Genomic DNA, 27,291 nt, shown 5'->3' with positions numbered 1-27,291 from the left:
CTGCTTTCTTTATTTTCACAAATAAAAAAAACATTTTAATTGACCAGTATAATAATATAACTTTATAAAGGAACTGTCAATCGTTTCCTAAAATAAGGGGAAGAAGGGAAAATTGGAAAATATTCTTATAAGTGATGTGTAATACTTTCCAGTTCATTAATATTTCCAAGTTTGCACCACAGATACATGGAGCATAATTTTTCTGGAAAATACTTAAATGGCAACGAAGCCAAACACCACTGACCGAAAACTCAGTCCTTCGTTTACACATCATCTCAAAACAAATCTAATTATACAATGATCGTATATTCAAATCAAACGAGCAGTTGAAGGAAATTTTAGCAAGCCACTTGTGGAAAGAAAAAGGCCTAGTCGGGCCCACCTCCGAAGCTGTCACGTCCCTCAGGCTGCCAACCGAAGCCTGGTGGAGTATCACGGATTCCATCAGTAGGGTATGACCATCCTTGTTTTAGTTGCGATAAATGGGAAGAAAGTAGAGGAGATGGAAGTGGTGGTGGAAGAGGCAAGGACGGGGGCCTCCGTTCCACAGTTTTATTGGCAGCAGGTGGAGGCAGATTCGGAGGCAAAACAGATGCATTCTGTCCATGATCACCCTGATAGAATCCCCGTCCTTGAGGATCGGACACGTTCACGAAACCATCTGTAGCTCCTTGGGCAAGAGGAGTCTCCAAAGGGCCAGAAACCATTCCCATATTCCATGGCAGGGGATAGTTTTGTGCAAAATTCATGGGTACAGCAGGTCCAGGTGGGAAACCTAAAAATGTACCATGCTCTGATCCAGCTTCTGCCATGGCACCTGGCCTCACCGTATCATATGGAGAACCAACGAACTGCTGTGCTCCATCAGATATATAAGGAGAATAGCCAAATTGTGGGGCAGGTAAGACTGGGTTTTGATTGGTTGCTGCTGCAAAAATTAGGTGGATGAAAATTATAGTTGATAAGATGTAGGGGACACAGATAAAACTTACGTTTCCTATATATCAACTGACCTGAATCTTGCCTCAGACTACCCAGAGGATCAAAGGTTTGTTGAGGAAAGTGGATCTGGGTGGCGGCTCTGTCAAAAACTTGGGATTGGTTACCATCATGCTGTTGCTCTGACAGGTGATTTGGGACTATTCCAGGAAAATGTGGCAATGACATTGGATGCACACTAGGTCTCAGAGGTGGCAGATCTCTGGATTGGGGTCGTTGGCTTTTGTCCTCGTGTTCATGAGCCTGAAGATTTGAACTTGAAGAAAATACTGGTCTTAGGGGTGCTTGAACTGTGGAATCTGAGGCCGAAGGTTTTCTAGCACTTGTAGCTTCTGACTCATTTCCTTCCTTTTCCTTGAGTGGATGAAGAAGGTCGGCATGGATTTCATTTATGTGCGACTCAAATTCAGTTTTCTTCAAGAAAGACATGAGACAATGAGGAGCTGCGCAAATGAAGATTCCTTCCATCATTTTAATTGTCTGAATCTTTTGAATGCGTTCATCACAGCTGCATAACAAGGAAAATAATCACTGTAAACCAAAGTGAACCAAAGACAAAGTATGGTCACAAATAATCAAATTTCAAGTCCATATTACAGCACCCGTCTCCCATAATCATCAAGATTGTAAATCTTTTACTCTTCTGGAAGACCATGAGCAAATGGGACTCTGAGACACTCGCACTAGTCCACCAAAATATTAAAAAGAGGTCAAATAAACATTTCTTACAGGTAACAAAGAGAATCACTTCTAGCACAGTCCAGACAAAATGCATGCTCACAGGGGCTCTGCAATAACATAAGATTGTTGATTTTCTAAGAACATGAACACGGGGAAGATAAAATAGATGAAACATAAAAGATGTAAATCGAATGGTTTAATACGACAAAATAAACCCTGGAATGAAAGAACAGGCATAAAAACCCCTATTGGGAAAACAAATGCCGAAAAACCACGGCCCATGCAATAAGCATGGCTTGTAATGAGTATAATAAACAGATCACTGATATCTTCTCTAGAACGAAACCGTGGTACAACTGATGAAAAATGATCCATCAAATTTATAATCCCCAATAAGATACTGCAAATATGCTGTAGCATCATTATCACTTGTAATTGACTCATAATGGAACCTCAACTAAATAATATCAACGAAACAAAAGTTTCCATCACACTCGGGCAAAAGGTGTCAAGCATGAGAGTTGAGACACAACGAATGAGAGTCCGAGAGTGAAGCAGCAAAAAAAATTTCAGAGTTCTTTCTTAGTGTTAACTTATTGAGACCCTATTCGTGGATGAATGTACAGAGTGATGACAGTAACACAGATGTACAGGCGTCACATTTGTTGAAGTGGTAAAGAATATGAACGCGTGACAGAATAAAATTATTCCACATCCTTGAGACTCGTTCTCTAATTAAAAATAGACCTCCAAGCAATATACTTTATTAAGTGAAAAACAGAGATGAAATTGCACTACGAGTAAGAACTTATATGCATTACTTACCAGACGCCCATATACAGCGATAGGGAAATCACATCTGACACAAAAATGAACACGCTCTCCAAGCTGGCGGCGAGACCTGCGGCCAACAGTCTTGATGACAGCTGAAGCACTTGCTGAACCAAGGCTCTTGGCTACAGGAAGATCTGCTAAAACAAGATGATCAGGGCATGCAACTCTGACATTGTCGGCAGGGGCAGGTTTCGCACTTCCACCACCACTTTCACTAGTTGGTTTGGTCAGTCGAATCTGCAGCATTTTTTTAAGCTATTTTGTAGCTTATATAAAAAAGAGATCGTTATTCCTACATCGTCCTGCGAAAAAGTCAGAAACATAAAGAAAGATAACATAACTACACACTAGAGCTTCCTGTCAGCCTAGGATCAACTCACAATGCATGTACAACATAAACAAATAAGGTGAATCTGTCAATCAAAACATAACAAGACAATGAAATGGCAAAGTGAATAAAATATTCAACAAACAACACCACCACATGTAGTCACATATAAACCTGATCAGTCATGAATACAACATACATACTGAAAATACTCAAGAGTTTCCTACATAGATCTCTATTGAGAAGTGGGAAAATATTTTGTTCTCATGGCAAGCGGAATGGCCGCAAACTTCTTCCTAACTGGAAAAAATATGCACAAACTGCTCATTTTACAATTTTAAAAAAAAATTGTCAGACCGTGCAACACTAATCATGGTTAAGTCACTGCACGCCATCCTTGATATGATACAAGTATATTAACAGTCCCTGTACATGGTTAAGGTTAAAAAAACCCAAGCTAAACCACATCACAATACAAAACGTGACACTCAGGCGACGAGTGTGTACCCCGGATAGATAGTACTCCGGTAACTCCATCCTCTGGGAAAAAACGTGACACAAACCACGCCGTAAAAATCTTATTTTGGAGTTGGTAAACAAAAATCACAATCCAATCCATCACAGTTGAGCATACAAAACTTCATGAAAACATTGTATTCCATATTTTCCCCAATAAACAGACGTGCTCCAGATTTCCTAATTTCATGGCGAAAATTCAACAATTACATAACAAAAAGCATCGACAATCTGATAAATTGAGATTTGACAAGTCACCGGAATTCAAATCCGTGCATCCACGACAATCAGAAACAGAACCTTGATACGTTAGATATGGAAGATTTGGTGGTCGGTGCCGGATTTCTAACTGGACCAGATATGGGCTTGGAATTTATTAGTTGAGGCTGAATAAATAGAGACCCAAATTAAAATTGTTCCATATAAAAAGTTTAAAAGTGATACAATAACTAATTAGTTTATTAAGAAACTAAAATCATAATTTTTTATATAAAAATAAAAATAATTTAAAATATATATAAATAAGAAAGCAAAACTTGTGTGAGGTGGTCTCACGGGTCGTATTTTGTGAGACATATTTCTTATTTGGGTCATCCATGAAAAATCATTACTTTTTATGCTAAGAGTATTAGTTTTTATTGTGAATATCGGTAGTGTTGATCCGTCTCACAGATAAAGATTCGTGAGACCGTCTCACAAGAAACCTACTCAAATAAGAAATCACTAAGAATTGAATTTTGTAAACTTGTAGTCTAATATTTTTTAAAAAGTATTAAAAAAAATGTCATTGTATCAGTAACTCAAATACTTAAATTCCTTTTTGAATTTGAACTTGAACTTGTTAGATATGATAATAGTAGCTAGTAAAACATGGTTGTTATTCTGGTCCAAAATTCACATAGATTGTGTTTTAGTTAGTCAATTTATTTTTTATTGTTTTTTTTGTTTGTTTTTTTGTTTTTTTCCATGGATTGAGGATTAATACTCAAATGCACGTTTAGAAGAGTTGTTTCGATTAAAATACAATTATAACTTCAAAATTAATATATAATCGTATGTATAACTTTCATTATACATATAATGTTTATTAAATTAAATGCTCTGACATGAAACATGGCATCCACAATCACTTGTCGCACTGCTGGCCGACTGAGATTTTGTGTGTGAACTGGCTGGTCTTATTTTTTTTTAAAATTAAATGAATTCTATTAAATTGGTAAAAAAAAAAACAAAATTTTGGACAAGTACACTGGAGATTGGAATATTATTGATGAATAGGTGATGGCTTAAAGGAGTAGCCGTCACCTACAAACAAAGGGTGGGTGGATAATGTGACGGCCAGAATTTTATTAATGCACTTTTAAAGAATAACAAATGAATAGATGCAATTACACAAGCAAGCACTCTATTGAACAAACTCTGAAAATTCCACTCCCGCTGCCCCGCAGCCTCTAACCAAAGGGATTGTGATTTTTGTACGTTCCGGATTCGTATGTCTTCGAGTGAGTTTTCAGCTCTACGAATTAAAGAACGACGAGGATTGAGAGGGCGAGAGAATGAAAACCTGGGGAAGGGAAACATTTTATATAACTTCTTCACAGTCTGTACAGAGCTTATCACATAACCTCACAGTTAGTGGTGGCAGGCTAACCAGCGTCGTCACATCAAAGCTGGCAAGTAACAACTTCACGCAAAATAGCGCATGCCAATGTTTATTCAGTAGAGAACGAATATGGATCCGTGATAGCGACAGTCGTTCTAATAACGAGGGCGAAGGGCAAGTTTCCCACTAAATATGAATGGACCACCCCCACAATATATAAATCCTAGGTCCACACCCGGCTACGAATAAGTTGGCGATGCAATTATACTATACATGCTAAAAGGAACAAAATGCTACAGGCCTCATATATCCTCTTAGAGTCTAGAGGAATGAGAAAATACTGCTACTCAATGACCATGTATAGAAGATTGTATATGCATATCTCCATTTCACAAGTTCACAAAGATGCTTGTTGTAGTTCTGAAATGGTTGTAAAATCATTTGTTTTTCCCAACAAGAAACTAGAACTACAAATAATTCTTTGATATCTTTGTTTTTGACAACCTGATGAAGGCAACAAAAGCGAATCAATTCTGTCTGGATTTTTCTTCAAACAACATTAGAAATACATTTGGAATTGGAATGTAAAATGTAACGAAAAAACGATAAAAACTACATAAATCTATGTTTGCAGAAATTAAAAGTATGAAAGTAACAACATGTACAGCAGGAGTTACCGGTCACCACCATTGATGCACCAGAACTCCACTTTTTCTAAGAGAGGTAAGCAGCTCCAAGCACTGCCCATATGTTTTCTGGTACTTGCTTGTCCTCTCTCCCGGGCAGCATTTCTGCCACCTATTGTAATGACATTCAAGAAACAGCTCGTCGATCAAACAAATAGCTCCTGTCTCAAACAACATAGGAATCAAATCAAATTCAGTTCCTTCCACATCCATCTTCATCACCACATAATCTTTCTCCGTTACCGTATTCTTTAACCAATTCGAAAAATCAAATCCCTGGATCTCATCTACGTCACCAGAGGAACTAGAACTACCAGAGGACTGAGTTGGTTGAATTCTCCCCATCCCTCTACCTTTTTCTAGCTTTTTATGACCAGGGTCTTCGTTTATTTCAAAGAACAGGCTCTCATTTCGCACCCAAGCTGCATAGGGGAGTAAAGTAACACCTTTCTTGTTCTTGTACTCGTCATGAAAAGTCCTATCAGCTTCGATCGCGTAGATCTCGAACGTCTTATTTTGCTTTGGGTATTGCTTCTTAAACCAACTGACAATGCTAGAGCCATAGCTCCTAGCTCCAACATCAACATACACATACTTCGTCTTAAAACTAATATCAGCCATGGAAGGCAAGTACTTTATGTTCTGAATGTTCTTCTTCAAAGTAATCCATGGTTTTTTCGGTTCTTCTTCAATCAAAGGCTCAGCTTTCCTAATCAAATTCAGTTTATAAGCGGCGACAGAGCATTTATTGTCCAGATCACCACCAACTTTTTCAACCAGTCGACCACTATTCCCGTTGACATACACCTTTTGCATCACAATTTCGCGAATGAAAGGCACATCGGAATCGAACCCAACAAAATCCTGACTCTTTACCAGTTTAAAAGAATGGAATAAATCAAGAAATGATTCAAAACTGTATGTATCGTTGGCCGTAGTGATGGTAACCAGAAACCCTTCAGGCTTCATCGTCCTGGTAATCTCCGCCGCAAAATCGCCCGGCCTCAACGATTTCTCCACCACTCCACCCCTACAAAAGACGAAATCAAAATTCTCATCATCGAACGGGTGCTTAAAACCCTGCCCCGAAACCACCAATGGCTTGAAACCTTTCTTAGCAATACCAACCGAATCCTCCACCCCTAGCTCCTTCAGCGCGAAAACGTCAGCTCCTGTTGGTGTTTCCACGCAAAGGGTTTTCGAATTAAGGCTCAGAAAGCCATCGGATATGAGATCCTGAAACACCGACGAGTAAAATCCAACAGCTTTTTGGAACCCCTTCGTGGACCAGAGATCAGGGACTTTCTTGGGCATCGGAGCTGACTGCACACCTGAGGACGAGGCTTTGTTCAGCTGCCCAGCACCGGCGACGAGGGTGAAATTTTCCGGCAACGAAAAGAAACAGAAATCGCCTATGTCACACGACTCTCCTCGAATAGTTACCACGTAAGCGAATCGTAGAGCGATGATAAACACACATAAGAGAAACAGACGCACCAGAACATTCCTCAGAAAGTTGGGTTTCCCCCAACTCGGTTCCATAACAAACAATTAAAATCCTATTTTTTTTAATTAAAAAAAAGATTCTTTAGCTTGAAAAAAGAGACCCAAAAACAGGGAATAATGTCCCCAATTAACGAGAGCAGAAGCGAGCAGAAGTATGGTTAGCCCCGACGAGTGAGCGCATGGGTAAAGAGTAGAAGAAAGGAAAATTGACGAAAAAAATATGGAGAAAACGGGAAATCATAATTGGGTCCTTGGTTGGCGAAACTGACTCAATTAAGATGAAGAAATTTACCTCATAATAATTTTCTGGTATGAAAAATTACGATTATTTGGCGAATCCTGGTATATTATAAGAGAAGAATTTTGGAATTTAGTTTTGGTTTGGAGAAGGGAAGAAAAATAACGAAAGCCACAAGATGAGGGAAGAAGACGACGTGGGGTGGGTGACTGGAGGAGCCGGTGGACTTAGTGGGAAAATTAGTTAATATCACCTGCGACAGTTGCACTAGTCAAATACTTAAAAAATTTGTCGATCGGATTCTTTCTAGTATAATCTGGTTATATATTTCTTATATTTTAAAAAATATATTTTTATTCTAAGTTTTAAATTAGTAAAGGATAGAGACGAATTGAATCGAGCCAAATACAAAAAATTAATAAAAATTAATGTTCGAATTTGGTTCGAACTTTATTTGAAACTCGGATAATTTACGGTTTTTGTTTGAACGTAGCATGAATTATAACTCAAATTGGAATCAAAAGATTTAAATATGTTTATTAATTATTCGAATTATTGTTTGTAAATAAATATTTGAAATGATCAAAATATATTTAATATATAATTATGTTTTTTAGACATAATATGTTAATTAAGTATTAAAAATCATATGTGTTTCTCGTACCGTTGAATTAAATGATTTGGGTCTGTTCGAAAAAAATTCGAATATTTTCGAATTTGGATACGATAATCTTGAATATTAATCTATTTTTTTTTATCAAACTGATCCACATACATCCCAATTAAAAGTATAAGTAGATTAAAATACATTGATGAATATTATTTAACGACAAATCTAAACAAGTTGTTGACAATATTAAAGAGAAAAAAAGAGTATTTGGAACTTTTTCTAGAGGTTTTGGATAATTCATTTGAACGAGCTGCCATGATTTCAAATGTGTGTAAGTTGTTTAGTTATATGATTTTAAATACATATCCTTTCAATTCAATAATAATCATGGTTAGTGTTAGTTAAGCAATACTTTTTGTAAGACAATTATAAGTTGAATTAATTAAAATAATATATGTTATTAAAACTATTTTTATATTTTCGACATGGGTAGATCGACAGTCTCACGAATCTTTATCTGTAAGACGGGTCAACTTCACTGATATTCACAATAAAAAGTAATACTTTTTCATGGATGACCTAAATAAAAGATCCATCTCACAAAATACGACATGTGAGACCGTCTCACACAAGTTTTTGTCGGGAAAAAAAAATCATGTACTCATACATGTTATTTTTTCTAAATAAAATTAATTTTAACTAATAATATTAAAAAAATTATTTTATAAATTTATATGGAATTGCATATGTAACGAAAAGGTGTGCATCCGGACGCAGGAGATTATTTAATGGAACAATCCACGGCTGGAAAGGAATGCGACACGGGGTTTCCCCCATTCGCCAGCTGGAATTCTTGTCCGTTTCAGATTCCGTCGATGGAACCGTTAGTTTCGTTGCTTTTCCAACCAAATTGTTAGAACAAACTAGCTTGTCTGAGGACAAATATCATTTAAAGTTTCGGAATTATTCTTAAACTGATTAATCATATATTTACCATGCAACCGAAGACTAAAGAGACTTGCTTGAATTCGAAGGCGAGTGGGAGACGACATACACATTTTAGCATTTAAGGATGCTTGGATATCGGGGCTGTCTTCTGGTAAAAGTTCGATGAATGTAAACGACGGGATTGATTTAAAAGTGTTGGAATTCATTAACCCTGGAGAGAAATGGAATGAAGCAAAATTGGGTACGACATTCCAAACTTTTGAGGTGGAAGAGAGCCTGAATATCCCTATTAATCCCAATGGAGGCAGTGACACTAGATATTGGAAATGAGATTCTAAAGAAATGTACTCGGTGAATTCGGGATATCAATTGGGGATGGGGCACTTTGATTCTAATCCAAATCAGACTACTCATTATACTTTGAGAGCTTGGTGGAACATCATTTGGAACCTGAAATTACAATTACAATAGATATATAATTTTAATCATAAGATAATACTTAAAAACACCAAGATATCATAAAGGTAGAAAAAAAATATTTTATCAGATTCGCTTTTTTTAAAAAAAAAAATCTACTAAAAACTTTATTAAACTGAACAAGCTCTGGCCCTGGCCCGGAAATGAGAGCTTCCCTCCAGGTTTCCGTCCCCGGGCCATTGTACCTTTTGATTATGGTATGGTATTGTCAGATCTGAACCTAACCGAACCTTAGGATAATATTTTGAATAATAAGAGCTTGTCGAGGTGCCATGCTTATCCGTTGTTAGCGCTTTGTTGCTTTGATATCATAATATAAATGAAACTTCTTTATTTAAAAAAAAAAAAAAGAACTCATAATCACCATAATGATGATTTTCAATTAACGGTCAAATCGCTTTGTTAGACTAAAAGCAAAATTAGCCTAAGTATCACTTTTTACAAAGAGAAAGGGGTATAGAACTAATCATTTATCATTTTCAAAAATTCAAAAAAGAAATAATTATTTAAATATGATATATAAAAGTCAACAAAGAGAGCTTGCACAAACATATTAAAATAAAGACAAAGTACATTGTTAGAGAAAAGGTGCAATTAATGAAACGGTGTATTATTTTGTTTTGTTTCATTTTCATTTTCTTCACTGCAAAATAGTTTTGCACTTGGCTTGTTGATATGATTGTAGATTCATTCCAACATGAAATTAATCAAACAGCCAAATAGCAACATAATGATATATAAATCAGAAAAAAATGATTTGATACAGAAAAATCTATATTTTTAAGGGGAAAACAAGTTCAAAGAAGTGATTAATCAAATCTACAACTTTCCTACCGACAAAATTTCCAAACAAGTGATAAATCTCATGACATTGACATATCTAACACCAAGTGATCGATCGTATACCAGTCATTCAAGAATTATTTGGCGGGAGAGCGGTTTCGATATTTGAAGGCATGAGAATGTTGAAACTATCCGCAGCCGTTGAGATGAGCATTCCCGGTATCTGTGAGTGCCAGTGAAGTTCTTTCAAGTCCTTTTGGCCCTGCGAGACGAACGAGTTTGAACCTTGAGTGTATGAGATTGTCGATGGAATTCAGTTCAGGAAGAGGGTGAGAATGCAGTGTTACCTGATGAACAAAGAGGAGCTGTGGCGGTAAATCTGTGGGAGCATTGACTTGCTCTTTCGTCATAGCTTTGAACTCAGCCTCCTCTTCTTCATCCTTCTCCAGAGAAAGGTCCCATATTCTGAAAACATAGGTAGCGGGGCCGACGAAAAACGAGTTAAGAGGATGAAAGCTGCTGGAAGGTACGATCAGTGATTGGTGATATTTCGAGATTTCTTACGTTAACTGATTGTCAGATGAAGACACGGCCAATGTGGAAGCCTCATGTGGACTCCATTCAATGGAAGTAATGGGATGTTTATGGTAGTCAAAATGTGCCACAACCGAGTCTCCTTCCTGAGTGTGAAAACAAAGATAAAACTGGCAAACTTGAGCTAATCCGAAAATGAACAGGTTCACCCACTTGGGCAAATTTATTCTTTTGTTTCGTCCCCGTCAAAAAATTGGGAAAATGGTCTGACAAGAAGCATCAATAGCCATGTTTGATGCAAAGTTAGAGAGCTTCTCCTTGAATCTCAAAAAACAAAATATTTTGGGCTTGAGCACAAGTCAACTAGGAGTTCAAATTTGAGCTCGATTCACTTGGATCTGAATTAATTATTGAGCTCCATCAAACAAGGGCTCAAATTCAGAATCAAGCTCGTGAACTAGTAAACAAGATATCAATTATGATATTAAAGTTCTAAATAGGCTCACAAGATATCAAACAAAACATTCTGGCAGGAATTTGACTAAAAAATATGATCAACCATGTTCAAGCTCGGCTCAAATTCCGAAAATTTGAATATGAACCATACAATATTTAAACAAATTTGGAAAAGTCGTGAACAGACTCATTATTTCCGATCCTACTTAAGCTCCCACACAACCTAGAAAATAACATCAAGTCTTTGTAATTGACAAGAAGATTTGAAAACACACCTTGAGCAATCTAAGATCCCGGATTGAAAATGTTCCATCATCACAACCGGATGCTAGCATGCAACTAGCCAATCTAGTTAAAGAAACAAGCAACATAATAAAGATATTTGGCAAGATGATAGAAAAACAGTAGAATGGCACTGCAGGTTAGACACCTGTTCCATGTTAAAACATTTACATCAGCGTTATGAGCTTTGATGGAAACTGCAGGAGACTTTCCCGACCGGATATCCCAAATTGCAACATGCCCATCAACAGAGCACGAGGCGAATACGAAAGGTTCGGTAGGACTCCACTGCGAATAGGTTATAAACCATCATTGCAGAACAGAGAGCAATATACAAGAACATGTTCAAAAACGTGACTTTACCTGCAAATCTTCCACGCTAGCTGTGTGTCCAACAAAGGGACTGCTATCTATATCCCACGTTGAATCACATGCTGGTTCCCACAGATGAATACAATTCTTGCAATCCCCTGTGTATTTATAAGCAGATGTTAAATACACCAATTTCTATGCATATTTAACTACGATGAGATACAATTTTATATAGTCGGGTAACATAGAGAAAGCCATTAAGTAATACCTGACACAAGCCTTCCAGGGACGAGTGGACTCCAATCTATGGCATATCCTTCATCCTTGTGTCCATCAAATTTGACTAAGGGAGATTGTTTTGACACAGTTGATTCTCCATGCTTAGTTTCAGTAACCGAACCAACCAAAGCATTTAAGTGAGAGCTGAAGTCCCACAACTGCAAATAATCAAAAAGGAACTTCAGAAGTTTGAGAGTTCAGAATATATTGATAAGGGATCATAGAGTGAAAGTTTTCCTAAGTTTTGTATTTTCAGAACTGTGCTTCATCAAGCCAACTAAAGGTTCACTTGACAAGTCCTATTTACAAGAGAGCCAAATGTCATGTCCATCCGTTAAAGAAGGCCACTGTTGGTGGTCGTTGCACTTTGTTCTTGTACTGGACAAAATAGGATCTGATGATGTTAATTCAAATTTTAAGTCATATCCAGCCTTTAAAGGAAGCATTGTTTTTGGTCCTTGCACTTTGTCACTGTACTGGAAAAACTAAAGATTCTGAGAACTCAGATTCTATGTTTTCACTGTACAAAGAGCTGAATCCAGGTAAAAGCAACATACAGTACCATGCAAAGCTCACCAAACATCTAATGTCAAAACACTATTACCTGAACAAGACCGGTATCTGCCCACGAAGCACAAATGTGGGGATTTTGTGGCATAGCACGTAAGCGATTAATACATCCTTGATGAGACACCTTTCTAAGCTGTAAATTGATCAAGAGAAGATGCAGAACACCTTATATCCATTGCATGAAATTAAAGAATCTACAAATTCAATAACCGCCAGTTAATGCAGGAATACCTGCAAAACAGGGGCCATAGAACCACCCTCCTCTTCATCATCCTTGTCGCTGTCGCTACTATCACTCTCCATATCTGAACCATCATTATTTTTCTTTGTTGGCAGTAGTTCACGTCTCTTCCCGGAAATGTTAGATATCTTAAATATTCCAATAGAATTGCAGGATGCTTTTTCTGCCTGAAAAGATGGGAAATCAACAATTGATGGCGATGAATCAATCGCTTGAAGAATCTCGGTGTCCCTCTTTAAAATATTACCAAAAGAATTTCTAACTTCATGGCAAAACATTGAAACTAACATGTGGTAAAATCGTTGCACATATCGAGCCAATGTCTCATCGAGAATTCAGGTTGAACAAATCACCAGTGTTTATTCCTCTGAAGTTTGCAAAAGATTTTAGGTTTAGATATATATTATAATAATGTAACATAACACCGTAATCAGTGACAACAGTCCCAGCTTCATGACTAAATATGTAAATTATAACAAATATGCACATGGGTAGAAATTATTAACTAACCTGCGTTCCAGCAATGCAATACAATGTATGCGGAAACTCAGTTCGGACCAACCCCAATGAATCACGCAATATATCAAAACTGCTCCATATCAAAACATAATCTCAGTTCCTTTTTAACAAAATTATGCCAAAGCTCACTTAATCCACACAAAAGACAAAGTCACTCTTAATTATGGAGATGGGCAAAAGAAAAAAGCTTCGATCTCAGTAAATATTATTCGGCGAGAAAATGACCTCAAACAAGGCCATCCAATGTGAAAGGCATGAAGATAGTTGTACGCAGAAGGGTCACACTGAAGCTCCTCTCCTTCCTCCAGTTTGTCTACACCCGGTTGCCATACCTTTGTTGGCACCGAAGGCGCAGAATTTGATGATGATCCTTCACCTTTCTTCGAACCCTATATATATATTTTTTTAATGATTCGAACCCTATAGTTAATTTTAGATTGTTCTTAAAATCACTCTAAGAACTCAGATCAACAAAATAAAACACCAAAATCAAAATTTGAAACAAAAACAGAAAGAAAAGTACAATGAAAGATTGAATTTTTACCTTGTTTTTCCGTTTTGCCTTTTTCGGGTTCTTTATGCTCCGAACCATGTTCAATATATGAAATATAGGCGATAATATCAAGAATTAAGGACGATAATTTAGGTGATTTTATGTATGTATCAGGACGAGGTACCAAGGGTTTGGGAATCAGGGTTTACCGCACTTGGGGAAAAATTCAAGGAAAAAGAAAAAATAACATGTGGACCAAAATCCTGAACGTGGGGCTTTTTATTGGACAACAATATTTGAGCCCAGATCCTGAACGGGCTTGATTTACAATATTCGGGCTTTACACTGCTAAGTAAATCAATGGCCACAGTGCGTTCTTGTAGAAGCGGTGTGGAGTCTTTTTACCTGACTTCTGGAACCACAAGCCTCAGCAAGGACCACATATTTGTTCCCACACACACAATACTTATGAAACATGATAACCGTCTATCAAGATATAATGACTTGTATTTTGTGATAGGAGCACTGCAAATCACAAAATCTAACGAACTTCTAATATGATTTTTTGAACTTTCAGTATGAAGAACGAAAATTATATGCAACGATATGCAGTGCACGAAAATACATTTGTATTTTCGAGTTTTTGATAGTCTAACTTTATTCCATTATGATATATGGATCTATTTATACTTTTCCAATGGTTGTAGAGGTATTTTCACGATTCAATCTAATCCATCGTATCTTGATCTAATTGTGCAAATGAAACCTTCTTCGATGAGCCCCAATCATCGAATCACATTTCTTGATCAAATTCAATTTGGCGCGTTTATTTGAATTGAAGATCCAGATCGCATCTCTTCAAGATGATCATTATATTTGGATGCAACCTTAGATCTAACAGATCTCAACCGTCAGTCCTGATATAATGAACCACATTTCATCTCCTTGAGCTAGATCAATCTAGCTCGTCCAATGGTTTTTTTTCAACCAATATGACCAACTAATATAAATTATTTAACATTAATACTGTGATCAAATATTGTGATAAAAATATATAATTTTATAGATGAAAATGCTATGTTGATGCAAATCTGTGTGCATGCACTGTTTACCAGTAATAATTGATACACTACAAGAAAGATGTATCAAATTTAGTTGGCATGATAACTTGGTCAAAAATTTATACTCTATCTGATTTGTCAATCAACGCCACCAATTGTTCAATCTTCAACAATAGTTGACGAACTTTGGGAAAGTTCCCATTTCATCTGTTCATATTAAAATCACTCAAAAAATAATTATAAATTTTTTCGAGTTAAGATATAACCCAAATAAATCATCAAGTAAGAAAAACTTATGTCACTTTAAAAAATCACCCATTAAAATACTTTTTAAAATATTTTCAGAAACCTTAATCGGATACATATCTAAAAATGTTCGAATTAGAACCAAGTATAGGCCAAACGAGACATTGTTCTACGAATTATACATAATATTGTCGATGACTTGCATCTCATTTGATACCACTGTTTCAAGTGTAACAATCTCCTCACTCAACTAATGAAAAAAAATTGCACACAATTTATTTGCAAATTACAAGGCTATGATGATCTTGTAGACCATTCAACCAATACAAGTAGCTTCTCAAAGTGTATCAGGTGTTTTCTGACTCTATAGATGTGCAGACTGTATAATGCAGCAGCCAATGTTACCAGCGTGAAGGATATCATTATCAATTTCCAGAAATCCTATACAAGAAATACCCAATTTATATGAAACCATGAAAAATGTTTAATATATAGATATCAGTGGTAACCTGTGGGTTGGAGATTATTATTCCCATAGCATAAGTCATCAGGTCCAGGATGGATTGAAGCGAGTTCTGGACACCACCAACGACGCATCGATCCGTTTCAGCAACGTGATCCTATTAAAGTATAGCAGAGAAATGATTACGCGAGCAAGTATCAAGAAATGATTAAATTGTTGTCTGTGATACCCTTATTCTGCATCGAATTGGATTCGACAAGTTCTGTAAGAAAATGGATCATGTCGGTTTTTTTTTTTGTTATTTTCGTGAAGTGATGATGGATGTGAAATACAAACTAATGGAATCCATCTTTTAGACTCTCGCTTGCATGGACTTGTGGATCCTGTGCGTATCAAAATAGTATCACCTCTTAAATTTATAGAAACCAGTCAACCACTTCTAGATATGCTCAAAAGTACTGGATTGATGTGTTGATTCACGACAAAGACTGCTTTTTTTAAAAATGGTTGATTGTGATACCTCATTCAGTCATTCTAGATTGTATAGTGGGACTGATGTGAATAGTTTCATTATAAAATATATACAATGGACTTTTCCTACTTGGTTTAACTATATTCACAAAAATAAGAGAATAGTTGCTAGAAGAACACCGTTTTCACAAAATGAGAACATATGGGAATTGTTGCAAGCAGGATATTCTTTCTGAAGTCTCATTTTTTCTCGAGGGCTCGTGGACTAAGGAGTGTGACACTGTTACTGCACGTACCTGCATTTGCTGAATGACTGATAAATCAAACATCCATAGTCCAAGCCGTGACGCAGCCACTCCACTCATCAGCATGTATGCTGCTACAATTTTGTTGCTGATAAATACTGAGGCAACACAAAGCAAGAGACAGGTCCACTGCAAAAATTTAAACTCAATTCCTGGATCAAGGCGAGCTTATTATTGCATTTTGAACTATGATTGATTTTCTGAAGGAAAAGTAGTGGCTTACCTGAGACCAAATGGACCAAAGACCAGTTCGAAGTGTCGAAATATGAGACTGCAACTCGGGATACAGAAATGTTGCAGCAATCCCCACCGTTGCGCTTATGCCACGTGCAAGCCCTATGACATATGTAGGTATACCTTCCCATTCCAACGTAGCAGTCATTAATGATCCAAAGCTGTTGGCACCATTTTGTTAATATGTTAAAAAAGAAACGAGCACAAAGAAAAGAGAACCTTTTGTGATCAAGAAAGTGGATAACCTGAGAACTGTGAAGTACAATAGAGCAAGTGCTAGTCCTGGTAGGGCTACTTCTTGCTGAATATACACTTTCCATGCCCTGATGTAAGGAGTATTTGAAAAATTATCAATTATCGTCTCTCTTGTGCTGCTCTCTGGCTGCTGGAAATCAACTTCATCTACTTCCCTCACCAAGGATCTTGATACCTTTCTTTCACTTATTTCTTTCAAAGCCGGCATGCCTTTGTATACTGATATCAAAAGCCAATATTGCAACAATACAGATAATACATTCCAGAGAGCCATAGTCAGGGCTGATGCAGTTAATGACACAAAGCTGATAATGAATCCGGAAACAACAGGTGCAAACAACTTGCAGACTAGATCGATCCTTCGTATGATTGAGTTCATCTTTGTTAGTACATCAGGAGATTGGCCTTCTGATATAACCACCACCCTGAAACATTGATGGCAACACTACTTTGTGTGAGAGATACTGAAGTAAACAAGGTGCCCTGTAGGATGATTACTGAGTTAATAACACACCATTCTCTTTCGATCAAGATGGTTCCAGCAAGAGTTGAGAGGACACCAACGGCTCCAGAAATATTAATCAATACGACAAGAGATATGAATGCCGTAAAATTTAAAGACATCGAGCCTGTGTAGACCAGTATTCCAAGTACTCCGCCTCCAGCAACCATAAATGAGAGATTCTGGCTCAACAACCAGAGCTGGAGAACCTGTTGAAACAGAAAGGAGGTTCCACTGTCCAGTATAAAACACTTTTAAGCTTCATCAACAGGTAAATTTAACGTCAATGTTCAAAAACCATTGTTGCCCCATATAATGTGGTACCCTCGTATGGAACAAAATGAAAGGCCAATCTTGGATTGAAGCTCAAAAAATTTATAATAACCTGTTACCTTTATGATTTTAAAAAGAATGATCAAGTGAACCTGAATGTACGACAACTTATCAACCCACTGTCCAATCAAAGGACCAAAGAGTGCAGTCGAAGCAGATTCCACCACACCATAAACAGCGGCAAGAAGTAGAGAGTCTGGCCACACATTGATCATGTATAAACCAACAGAAAATTCCCACATCCTGCGAATCAGGGTTTCAGTTGAATCAAAACCAAAGCCAAAACCTGAAGCTCTTTTGCTCATGTGCTAAAGATTTGTCCAATTAACATTGAGAGATGTTGGAAGAATGGATTTATTTGCACTCCATATTATGTTACATACACTTCACATACACTAAGTGGAGTGTGAGCAACTCATTAACCATGTTAGAATCGGTACTTGACGGAAGAGACTTACTGAGACGCAAGAAATGGGATCTCTAAATCTCAGACCAGCAAAAAATAGGATTTAGCCAGTTTATTTGTATATAAATATTATACAGACTTCGATCTGTATATTCTGCCAAAGATAATCCCTCCTCGCCATCAGATTTTATTTAACACGGGGCATGAACGAATATTCAGAAGAAAAAAAAACTCAAACGATTAAACATAGTGAATCCCTTCATTAATTTGATTCAGAAGAAAAACTATTTATCTAGTACTAAATATTTTATGATCAGAAGAAAATGTCTTGCATACAGATGACTTCTAAATGAGAGATGACAGAAAGATCAGGGGAACATCCCATGCAAATCAGTAGTCGAAGGGCAAAAGAATAAGGAAAAAGAATTGCAAATTGTAGAAGAATGCGGCCCATCAGATCACAAATATATCTTCTGGCCAGGAAATTCCTTCTAAAACCAAAACAAATTCCGATTTCCAAATTTTGAGACAGCCCTTTTTTATGACACTCGAATCGCACAAATTCAAAACATGATTGCGGACAAGAAGGGACATATGACCTTGCACCCCATCTGGCTAAAAAGTGGCCAACATATAGATATATTAGCAGGGAAGAAGGGAACGAAAGTGGTTGCTGCTCTTCCTCTACACGAGACAATGGCTCATACGTCATGCTTTGAGTGTTTTTTTTCTATATCTTCTTGCAGATTTTTTTTTTCAATCGCACCTTGTCTGATGGGATCAGGTTTCCACAATTTCACGAGTTTAATTTTGCACCAATTTTTTTTGAGGCCGATGCTGATGCACACAGAGTCTGCCGTGTTCTTGAATTAAATTTCGAGTAGGTGCAGAAATATTAGTATTTAATTAATTTGAAACTTTGTACAGGTAACTGACAAGCGGGCGAGTATAAAATTACAGTAACTATAGAGAAATAGATATGCAAGCAGGTGGATCCATCAACCTGATGACTGATAATCGAATTTAATTAATTAATTTGGGTCCTGCTTCAGATTCATTTAGCTAGGTTGAAATTTTCAATTTTAAAAACAATTTTCCCATATCATTTCAAAAGTCAAATGAGTGACATATGGTCATGCTCGTTACGTTCGTATGTGACACAAAAAACAATATAATACAACAAATAAGAAAAAAATCTAGCCCGTCTGTTTGAAACATTTGTAGTCTCGAATTTACTAATATATGTCTGCTTAGCCATCCCAGATCTACCTCCTCTGATTGTTTACTGCCAACTTCTTTGTTTGAGGTATTTTTTGGGATATAATAGCAATAGAATATATTATTTCGGTCCACAAAAAGAAAATTTAAAAAATTATACAGTGGTGGATCGATAAAAATATTTTAACTGTTCGTTCAGAACTGTTGTCCAAGCGAACTTATAGAACAATTATATAGTGGTGGATAGGTACACTAGCATCCTCGTATAGTAGATTCCATGACATAGATGATTGCACATGCGATAAAGCACAAACAGAACGGGTAACAAACGGATTGAGATCATCAGAAGCCAAACCGTGCGACACGAACGACTGGTCAGGTCATGCATCCATTAGACCATTACAATAAGCATAATACAAAGAGCTAAATCATCTATCCATTGTAAAGGCAAAATAGAAAAGGCTAAATGGATATCAATCCATTGTAAAGGTGTAAGCCACATAACAGAGAATACAAGCATAACAAACTTGTGTGCAGAAATCAGCATGAAAAAACTGGAGGCAAAGGACAATTTATAACAAATGAACTGTGGGTAATAATTATAATCCAAAGGATGAATGACGTATTTTATCCATTCCAAGGTATTGAATCGCTAGAGTTGCTTCACAAATGTAATTGTCAACTGACTTGGTCCATTGATTTTGTGCAAATCCTGATCGGCTTTGAGTATGTATATACATTGCCAAACACAAGAGAAGAAGAGTACACCCAACCTATTAGCCTTTTGGATAGGGAGTCCATCAAATTAAACCCAAGACAGTCTCTTAAACAGCTTTCAGTACTCATCAGTTTTTATCTCATGCACCTTAATTCTGCCGTCAATGGAAAAAGGATCATATTACTGACCCAGACCCAGACCCAGACCCAGACCCGATGATAGCCTTTCTCAAGCTATAACTTCCTGCATTGCTTGTCAACAAAAACACCGATGTCAGCACAACAGGAAAGTCAAAACAAAAACTAGCTTCCTAGGTGGTAGAACCAAGTTAAGTAGCCCCTAAACTTTTTGTTGTAAAATTGAAGTGGGACACGTATCGTAATTCAGATTACTCTTTCCATATCAGCATAGGCTAACTGGCTAAGTTGCAACTTATATGCCATAAGGATATTAATATCGCATCACTATATGTTAATATGAAACAAAATTACAGTAACCTAAATAAATAAGAGAAAAAACCCACCTTTAATTTGCATAGAATTGCAGAAAGCAATGATCAAGATGTACACGCCAACTCATCTGTATCCGAATCACTTGCATTGTAACCTGCAGGAGTTACAACTTCCATAACATCTGACATTTCCTTTCATATATTACAATGAAGAAGTAGTCCCAAAATGTTGGTATCCCACAAACATAATAAAGAATCACCTGGACGTTTGTAGCTAAGTTTCCTCGCTGAAGCCCTGATTCGCGAAGCTTTTGAGATCCAAAACTTCCCCTAAATTTGTAAAGCCCACAAATTCAGAAAAGGCAAAACAGCTGATTAGATCTAAATTCTTTAAAAAGAAAAAACCTCGATTTTTTTAAAACAGAAGACCAACCAAAATAAATAATATATAGAAGAAAGAAACAAGAAAAGAACAGTATGGAACATCACATAACAAATTATTGTACAAAATACACAAATATAAAAATAACCCTGAAGAGAGAATCAAAGGTTAAACCTTTTCTTCATCTTTGGCAACTCCATAGCCGCTATTGTACATTTGACTTACAATCACCTGCATTCTAACGTCACCATCCTCCGCCTCTTTAAGCGTCTCTAGAAACCATCGTTCTTCGCAGTCAGAAACCACTTCCGAAAGCGGAAGCCCCACCTTCTCCGTTACAACGTCACCTCCTTCAGCCTCCATCGGCTTCATTCTCTTCTTCCCTGTATTATCGCCGTCATTCTTGCGCTTGAAACCCAACGGTGATAATTTTCCCATCTATCTATATGCTTTGATGTATCCTTATCCCATTGATTATGAAATTAGTGAATTAGGGTTTCTTTCTTTATATGACCGAGTGGAGGGGTTTGCAATCCGGGTGTGTGTCAACTGTCACGTGGTAAGGTACGATGTCGTATCCACACACATCACTTATAGATTTTGTTTTTTTTTTAAAAAAAATTATACTGTTTATGATTTAATAATTTATGTTGTTAAATTTTAATTTTATATATAAATTTTATTTTTTTATTGAAATTTCAGCTTTGACATACATGACACCTCTACAATATTGACATGCGAATTGTCATATTTTCTTAAAAAAATAAAATTCGATAATATAAATAATCAAAATCGCAAATAACAAAACTACAGTGTTACTTTGAAATACTTTGATAAAACTTATTATTGTAGATTATTTTTTTATTATTTTTTTAAATAAATTGAGAGCTTTGTATAAGAAAATAATAATTTGACTAAATTTTTAATTGGACAAGAATATCCAATGAACTGACTGTTAAAAACAAATATAAAAACATTGAGATTCAGGGTTTGTTGGTCATTGGAGTGTCACGACCGGTATTGGACATGGTTATGAAGAACCCAATTATAATGGGCCGCATACCCTTGTTGGACCATTACCCAATAATCCTACTGACCCATTAACGAGTCCTCGCCTTGTAATAGGACTACAAAGTATATTATATCATTCTTTAATCATTTGAGTTACTATTATTCTGTTAATTACCATTTCAAATACTCTAACCCAGATTAAATTAAATTAAACAAAATAAATAAACGAGATACTTAAACATAAATAAATTAAACCAGCATGTATTTGAATTTTTTTACCTTGATCCGAGCCAAAAGAACATCGACTCGAACCGGTTACAATTTTACATAAATAATATTCAACTTTATTATCTCTATTTTTTTTAAACAAAATATCAAATCGTAAATTATTATATTTCAAATAGCTAGGTCGAAGAGTGGGATAGGTCTAATTTTCATATTTTAAATTTACGAATATATTATCTTTTAAATTAAATTAGATAAAGGAATTTTGGATATTCGTTAGCTCGATAAGTTTTCTTGTTCTCATCCATGTAATTTTCTTCTTTCTGACAACCGATATCAATTAGTGAGTTCATTCTAAGCACAAGTTTTTTTTTTTTTTGAATTTGATACAGGCATACTCTATTTTTCGATTATTTAATATAATTTGATTATTTTTACAGCATTATTAGATTAAAAAAATAATCTGTAATTTTTTATGTATTAATTTCATATATATTTATTTATTAATTTTTTTAATGAATAGATATGATTGTTTCGAATGTTTAGATATTTTCCATATTTGATGTTGATCCGTATTTTTCACAGAGGTTTATTCTACAAATTTTATTTGAACCATATTTTTTAATAATAAAATAAAATATTCTTTTTCGCCTCCCCGCAATAGTTTCTGGATCCGACAAAGAAAATAATGCAAGATCGGATTATATATGCGAGATCTGGTCAAACATAAATAACTTTTGAATCTTCATATGATACGAATATCCATAATTAATTAGGACAGCTGACTTTGTTGACTTCTTCACTAGATGCCGTATAAACGATTACTGTACATCATCTACTCTCTCCCTACATATATGGCAAAAACCCTATCTGAACGATCTCAAATGTCGTATTTTGTGAGACGGATCTCTTATTTGAATCATTCATGAAAAAGTATTACTTTTTATGCTAAAAATATTACTTTTTATTGTGAATATCGGTAGGGTTGACCCGTCTCACAGAGAAATATTTGTGAGACTGTCTCACAAGAGACCTACTATATATATATATATATATATATATATATTGTTATTCGAGTCGTATATGTTGCGTGCATGGAAGGAAAATTGTGTAATTGTTTTTGTTTTTTATTTCTTCTCTTCCAACTTCTAAACTAAGAAGCCTAAGTATGTAGATTATGAAACGTTTTCATTTTCTTAAACTTGGGTGTATCGTAGAATTTCCCTGCAATTTGTATGTGGGTTTCAGAGCGGGTTACCTAGGCTGGGAACTAGGATGACCGGGATGGCAACTTGGATTGGTAAATGAAAAGGAAACTATTCATATAAATATTGTTTATCACAATTATTACCTAATAAATTACTTATGCATGTCTGGCATGTTTGATTTTTAAATACGAAAGATTTTCCAAATCTTGAACATTTTGCACATATAATGAAGTCAGCAAATCAATCACCGAATCATGATTAATATGCTTCTTTTGACGTAGTTTTAGTCCAATAGAACATGTACATCTATCTATTCAAATAATTTGAGGCTAGCATTTATACAAAAATTTGGATTATATGGTTTTACTGGTCAATTTTGTGAGATAGATATTCTACTCAAAAGTACTCATCTCCTAAAATCATTCATCGATATAAATTAATACAATGACAGTTAGATATGCTCAGGTCTACTCTCCATCGAAACGGACCATTGGTCCAAATGATATCCTGATAGAAATATAAGAAGAGTGTTGCTCACGTACCCAAAGAACTTTTTGGAGACGGAGAATCTGATTGCATGTCTAGGAATACATGAAATATATGCAAACGAGAAAATTATATATGTGGTCTTATAACTTCTATGTTTTTATTTTTTGTTATGTTGTCGGATAATTTACAATTTCAGTACTAATTTGTACTTTTTTACAATTTTAATCATTTTTCATCAAATTACAGATGTGACAGTAAAAAAATGATGATGTGATGTGCTGATATCACGTCCACACTATAATGAAAAATGACTAAAAATTAAAAATAATAATGCAAATTTGGATTAAATCGTGAATTGATGGATAACATCGTATAAAATGAAAAACACTAAAGTTAAGAAACCATACACATTTTTTTTTATCACACGTCACTTGTTGCATACAACTGAAAATATATATTATAAAATGCTACTGGAAATATAAAATTCAAAATAAAGATTCGACAAGTGTAAACGCATGATTCCCGTAAAACTGGAGGATCGTTGATACCCTTCACGTGAATGGCATTGAACTATGCGTGTGCCGTGTAGGAAGCCAGAAAGTTGAAAATGAGATTGGCCATAATATATTTATAAATAAAACAACGTTCCTATCAATCGGGCTACCTCTTTACCCATCGCTAAGGTGACAATCAATCACCCCGTGTATATATTCTATGGCTCCGTTTGTTATGTGTGATGAGATAAGTAAATGATTAGTAGTTATAGTTATTAAAAAATGAGAGATGTGGATTAATAGTATGATAAGATAAATAACATGGTATTTGGTATGATTTTAAAATGATGGATTAATTTTGTAAAGTTATTGTAATGACCAAAATGCCCCAAGTGCTAATTAATTATATATTCTTGAGGAGAGATATTTAATCACACAAATAACACGAATAGTGCGGGCTTTCAACCGTAATCAAGTGCCTGCAGACTAAATAAAAAATGAACCAATCGCGAGATAAATGATGATTATATAATAATCCTTCCCTGATAATGGCTACCAAACATAGCATATATATATATATATATATATATATATATATATATATTGATATATAAATAAAAGAGGAGGAGTCAAATTATATAAGTCGTTTAAAAATATTGTAAAAGTCGTAATTTAATCATATTGGCAACCAAACAATTCACCTATAAATTCATCCACTTCACTGCACATGCAAGTGAACAGGCACTAGCTAGCTGTTAAGTTAATTTACATTCACTGCTAACTATAGAATAGAACCTTTCATTTTCCTCTTCCATTAATCCATCAACAATGCCCGTCCAAGTGTCTTCCGAGGTTACTTTTTCAGGGTTCCACGTCCCTGGAAAAGACAACGTCACTTCTGCCCCAATCAAAAGGTTTAGATTCTGTACTAGTTTCTATTATTTTAAAATCATTAATAACGTTTTTCTACTATTGGCAACTGTTTTGTGATTCATTTGTGTTCAAATGTTGGTATATTTAGGTTGGAGGGAAAAGTTGCGATTGTTACCGGCGGTGCTAGAGGTATCGGAGAAGCAACCGTGAAGCTATTCGCATTCCATGGCTCTAAAGTAGTCATCGCAGATGTTGACGACAGTCTCGGCCATTCGCTCGCCAATTCGCTGTCTTCTCAGGTCAGCTACTTCCACTGCGACGTCACGTCGGAGAACGACATTGAAACCCTGATAGATTCAACGGTCTCCACTTACGGGAAGCTGGATATACTCTTCAACAACGCCGGTATACTCGGAAACCAGGCCAAGCACAAGAGCATCCTCGATTTCAATGGCGAAGAATTCGATCAGATCATGAGAGTCAACGTCAGGGGGGCGGCGCTTGGGATGAAGCACGCAGCCCGGGCGATGATCAGACGCGGTGGGGGCGGGTGCATCATCTCCACGTCGAGCGTGGCAGGAGTAATGGGCGGGTTGGGGCCTCATTCGTATACGGCATCGAAGCACGCGATCGTGGGGCTGACGAAGAATGCTGCTTGTGAACTGGGGCGGTATGGGATTCGGGTGAACTGCATCTCCCCGTTCGGCGTGGCAACGAGGATGCTGGTGAACGCGTGGAGGGGTGCTGACGAGGACGGCGACGCGTGCGCCAGCGAGGAGGAAATGGAGAATATGGAGGAGTTTGTGAGAGGACTGGCGAACCTGAAAGGAGAAACCCTAAGGGCGAAGGATATAGCGGAGGCGGCAGTGTATCTAGCGAGCGATGAATCCAGGTATATCAGTGGGCATAATCTTGTCGTGGATGGTGGAATTACCACTTCTAGGAATTGTGTTGGAATGTGACACTGCAATAATCTTTTATTCTTCTCTGGTTTTTTTCCCTTCTCCAAATTATTCTTGATAAAAAGTCAAACAATTGGTTTGATTCGATTTTTGTAATTTGGGGAAGATCGCATAGCAAATCGTACTTGATATAAAGTCAAATAACTGGTTTGGTTCGATTTTTGTAATTTGGAATATTCTCAATGATAACATTATAATTTGTTTTTGATAAGAATGGAGCGATCGATATTTTTGTTTTAACATGAATTCAAACATACATGATACAAATTTTTGTTTTAACCTAGAATTTATGCACAAAAATTCGCTCCGTAGCTAGTCGATGGATGTCGAAGTTGAAGGATTACGAACGATCTGTTGATTAATAGAGGTGTATCATTATCAATCACTCACGTCCATTATATTGGGATTAAGTTCAAAAGAGTGATTTGTGTCACTAAATGCAGACGCTTTATTTTGTAATCAAGATGAGATATAAATATAAAACTAGATTATATAATTGTACGCACGATTGTTTCGATTTGTAATCGAGCTTAGTAATTCCAGGAAGTGGTGTATACTTCAAAGTTCGGTGTAGAACAAATGTTACATAAATTTTTCTTCTTGTATCAGTTTCATATCTATATAATATTTTGATTTTCCTAATGTACTTATCTTACTCTAAAGTTTCTGTACAACATAATTTTCCACATATTTATTTCTGATATCGTTTCCTCGAGAATATTTGATATTTCCTTCAAAAAGAATATACAAACACCATATGTATATTTTTTTTTGAAGTTCGAGCTTACACGTGTTGATATATTTAAAGTTTTAAGATTTGTATATTTACTGGAAACATTTTTATTTTTTTTTTTCAGACAACAATTTCGATGATCACGCCCATGTTTCTTCAGTCGTTAGAATGAAATTTTATTTCTTTGAAAGTTTGAAATATAATCTACAAATATTATGGGTTTGAAAATTAATTAATCTCTCCACACAAAGATAGCACTAGGTCCAAATATGACTCTGGCCCAAACTGAATAAAGCTCTTAGGAAGTCTGGTAAAACAAGCCCATTATAAAATGTAGTAAATATAATGGATTATTG

At 36.0% G+C, this 27,291-nt stretch overlaps 6 protein-coding genes across 14 annotated transcripts; 1 reads left to right on the top strand and 5 right to left on the bottom strand.

The window, feature by feature from the left end:
• Positions 1–137: 137 nt before the first annotated feature.
• Positions 138–3,760, bottom strand: LOC142525577 (E3 ubiquitin-protein ligase HAKAI homolog). 4 transcript variants are annotated; one of them, XM_075629892.1, is made up of 5 exons: positions 3,617–3,760; positions 2,506–2,816; positions 1,729–1,787; positions 1,014–1,507; positions 138–928 (listed from the first exon to the last, which is right to left on the bottom strand). In XM_075629892.1, exons 2-5 carry the CDS (start codon positions 2,758–2,760, stop codon positions 369–371), a joined length of 1,368 nt encoding a protein of 455 aa, XP_075486007.1. In that variant the 5' UTR covers positions 2,761–2,816; positions 3,617–3,760; the 3' UTR covers positions 138–368. The 4 variants fall into 4 exon arrangements, with proteins under 4 accessions (XP_075486007.1, XP_075486030.1, XP_075486014.1 ...); XM_075629915.1 differs by having other exon boundaries at positions 138–925; XM_075629899.1 differs by having other exon boundaries at positions 3,659–3,727.
• Positions 3,761–4,688: 928 nt separating this feature from the next.
• Positions 4,689–7,570, bottom strand: LOC142525555 (uncharacterized). Of its 3 annotated transcripts, none has more exons than XM_075629872.1 (2): positions 5,639–7,570; positions 4,689–4,922 (listed from the first exon to the last, which is right to left on the bottom strand). In XM_075629872.1, the coding sequence occupies exon 1, from the start codon at positions 7,187–7,189 to the stop codon at positions 5,642–5,644; it is 1,548 nt and encodes a 515-aa protein (XP_075485987.1). In that variant the 5' UTR covers positions 7,190–7,570; the 3' UTR covers positions 4,689–4,922; positions 5,639–5,641. The 3 variants fall into 3 exon arrangements, with proteins under 3 accessions (XP_075485987.1, XP_075485998.1, XP_075485993.1); XM_075629883.1 differs by having other exon boundaries at positions 4,860–4,874; XM_075629878.1 differs by lacking the exon at positions 4,689–4,922 and adding an exon at positions 5,330–5,465.
• A 1,469-nt stretch (positions 7,571–9,039) lies between these two features.
• LOC142525539 (protein HEAT STRESS TOLERANT DWD 1-like) lies at positions 9,040–14,242 on the bottom strand. Of its 2 annotated transcripts, XM_075629863.1 has the most exons (13): positions 13,947–14,242; positions 13,628–13,791; positions 13,394–13,472; positions 12,874–13,050; positions 12,677–12,775; positions 12,062–12,230; positions 11,845–11,951; positions 11,630–11,769; positions 11,475–11,547; positions 10,774–10,889; positions 10,557–10,674; positions 10,333–10,471; positions 9,040–9,399 (listed from the first exon to the last, which is right to left on the bottom strand). In XM_075629863.1, exons 1-12 carry the CDS (start codon positions 13,992–13,994, stop codon positions 10,340–10,342), a joined length of 1,422 nt encoding a protein of 473 aa, XP_075485978.1. In that variant the 5' UTR covers positions 13,995–14,242; the 3' UTR covers positions 9,040–9,399; positions 10,333–10,339. The 2 variants fall into 2 exon arrangements, with proteins under 2 accessions (XP_075485978.1, XP_075485971.1); XM_075629856.1 differs by lacking the exon at positions 9,040–9,399 and having other exon boundaries at positions 10,147–10,471; positions 13,947–14,241.
• A 1,070-nt stretch (positions 14,243–15,312) lies between these two features.
• LOC142525516 (solute carrier family 40 member 2-like) lies at positions 15,313–19,088 on the bottom strand. 3 transcript variants are annotated; one of them, XM_075629840.1, is made up of 8 exons: positions 18,224–18,761; positions 17,858–18,008; positions 17,445–17,641; positions 16,921–17,355; positions 16,665–16,836; positions 16,433–16,570; positions 15,712–15,822; positions 15,313–15,643 (listed from the first exon to the last, which is right to left on the bottom strand). In XM_075629840.1, the coding sequence occupies exons 2-8, from the start codon at positions 18,005–18,007 to the stop codon at positions 15,497–15,499; spliced, it is 1,350 nt and encodes a 449-aa protein (XP_075485955.1). In that variant the 5' UTR covers position 18,008; positions 18,224–18,761; the 3' UTR covers positions 15,313–15,496. The 3 variants fall into 3 exon arrangements, with proteins under 3 accessions (XP_075485955.1, XP_075485947.1, XP_075485962.1); XM_075629832.1 differs by lacking the exon at positions 18,224–18,761 and adding an exon at positions 18,771–19,087 and having other exon boundaries at positions 15,314–15,643; XM_075629847.1 differs by lacking the exons at positions 15,313–15,643; positions 18,224–18,761 and adding an exon at positions 18,771–19,088 and having other exon boundaries at positions 16,317–16,570.
• A 634-nt stretch (positions 19,089–19,722) lies between these two features.
• On the bottom strand, positions 19,723–21,514 carry LOC142537279 (uncharacterized). Its single transcript, XM_075642826.1, has 4 exons — positions 21,115–21,514; positions 20,819–20,888; positions 20,631–20,713; positions 19,723–20,350 (listed from the first exon to the last, which is right to left on the bottom strand). The coding sequence occupies exons 1-3, from the start codon at positions 21,376–21,378 to the stop codon at positions 20,664–20,666; spliced, it is 384 nt and encodes a 127-aa protein (XP_075498941.1). The 5' UTR covers positions 21,379–21,514; the 3' UTR covers positions 19,723–20,350; positions 20,631–20,663.
• Positions 21,515–25,077: 3,563 nt separating this feature from the next.
• LOC142537278 (short-chain dehydrogenase reductase 2a) lies at positions 25,078–26,416 on the top strand. The gene is made up of 2 exons (XM_075642825.1): positions 25,078–25,281; positions 25,389–26,416. Exons 1-2 carry the CDS (start codon positions 25,196–25,198, stop codon positions 26,200–26,202), a joined length of 900 nt encoding a protein of 299 aa, XP_075498940.1. The 5' UTR covers positions 25,078–25,195; the 3' UTR covers positions 26,203–26,416.
• The last annotated feature ends 875 nt before the right edge of the window (positions 26,417–27,291 follow it).

Source organism: Primulina tabacum, chromosome 2 (genome assembly GCF_025594145.1).
Source record: "Primulina tabacum isolate GXHZ01 chromosome 2, ASM2559414v2, whole genome shotgun sequence".
NCBI lineage: Eukaryota > Viridiplantae > Streptophyta > Magnoliopsida > Lamiales > Gesneriaceae > Primulina > Primulina tabacum.
The sequence above is the reverse complement of the archived record's forward strand: the minus strand, read 5'-3'. Positions and strand labels throughout refer to the sequence as shown.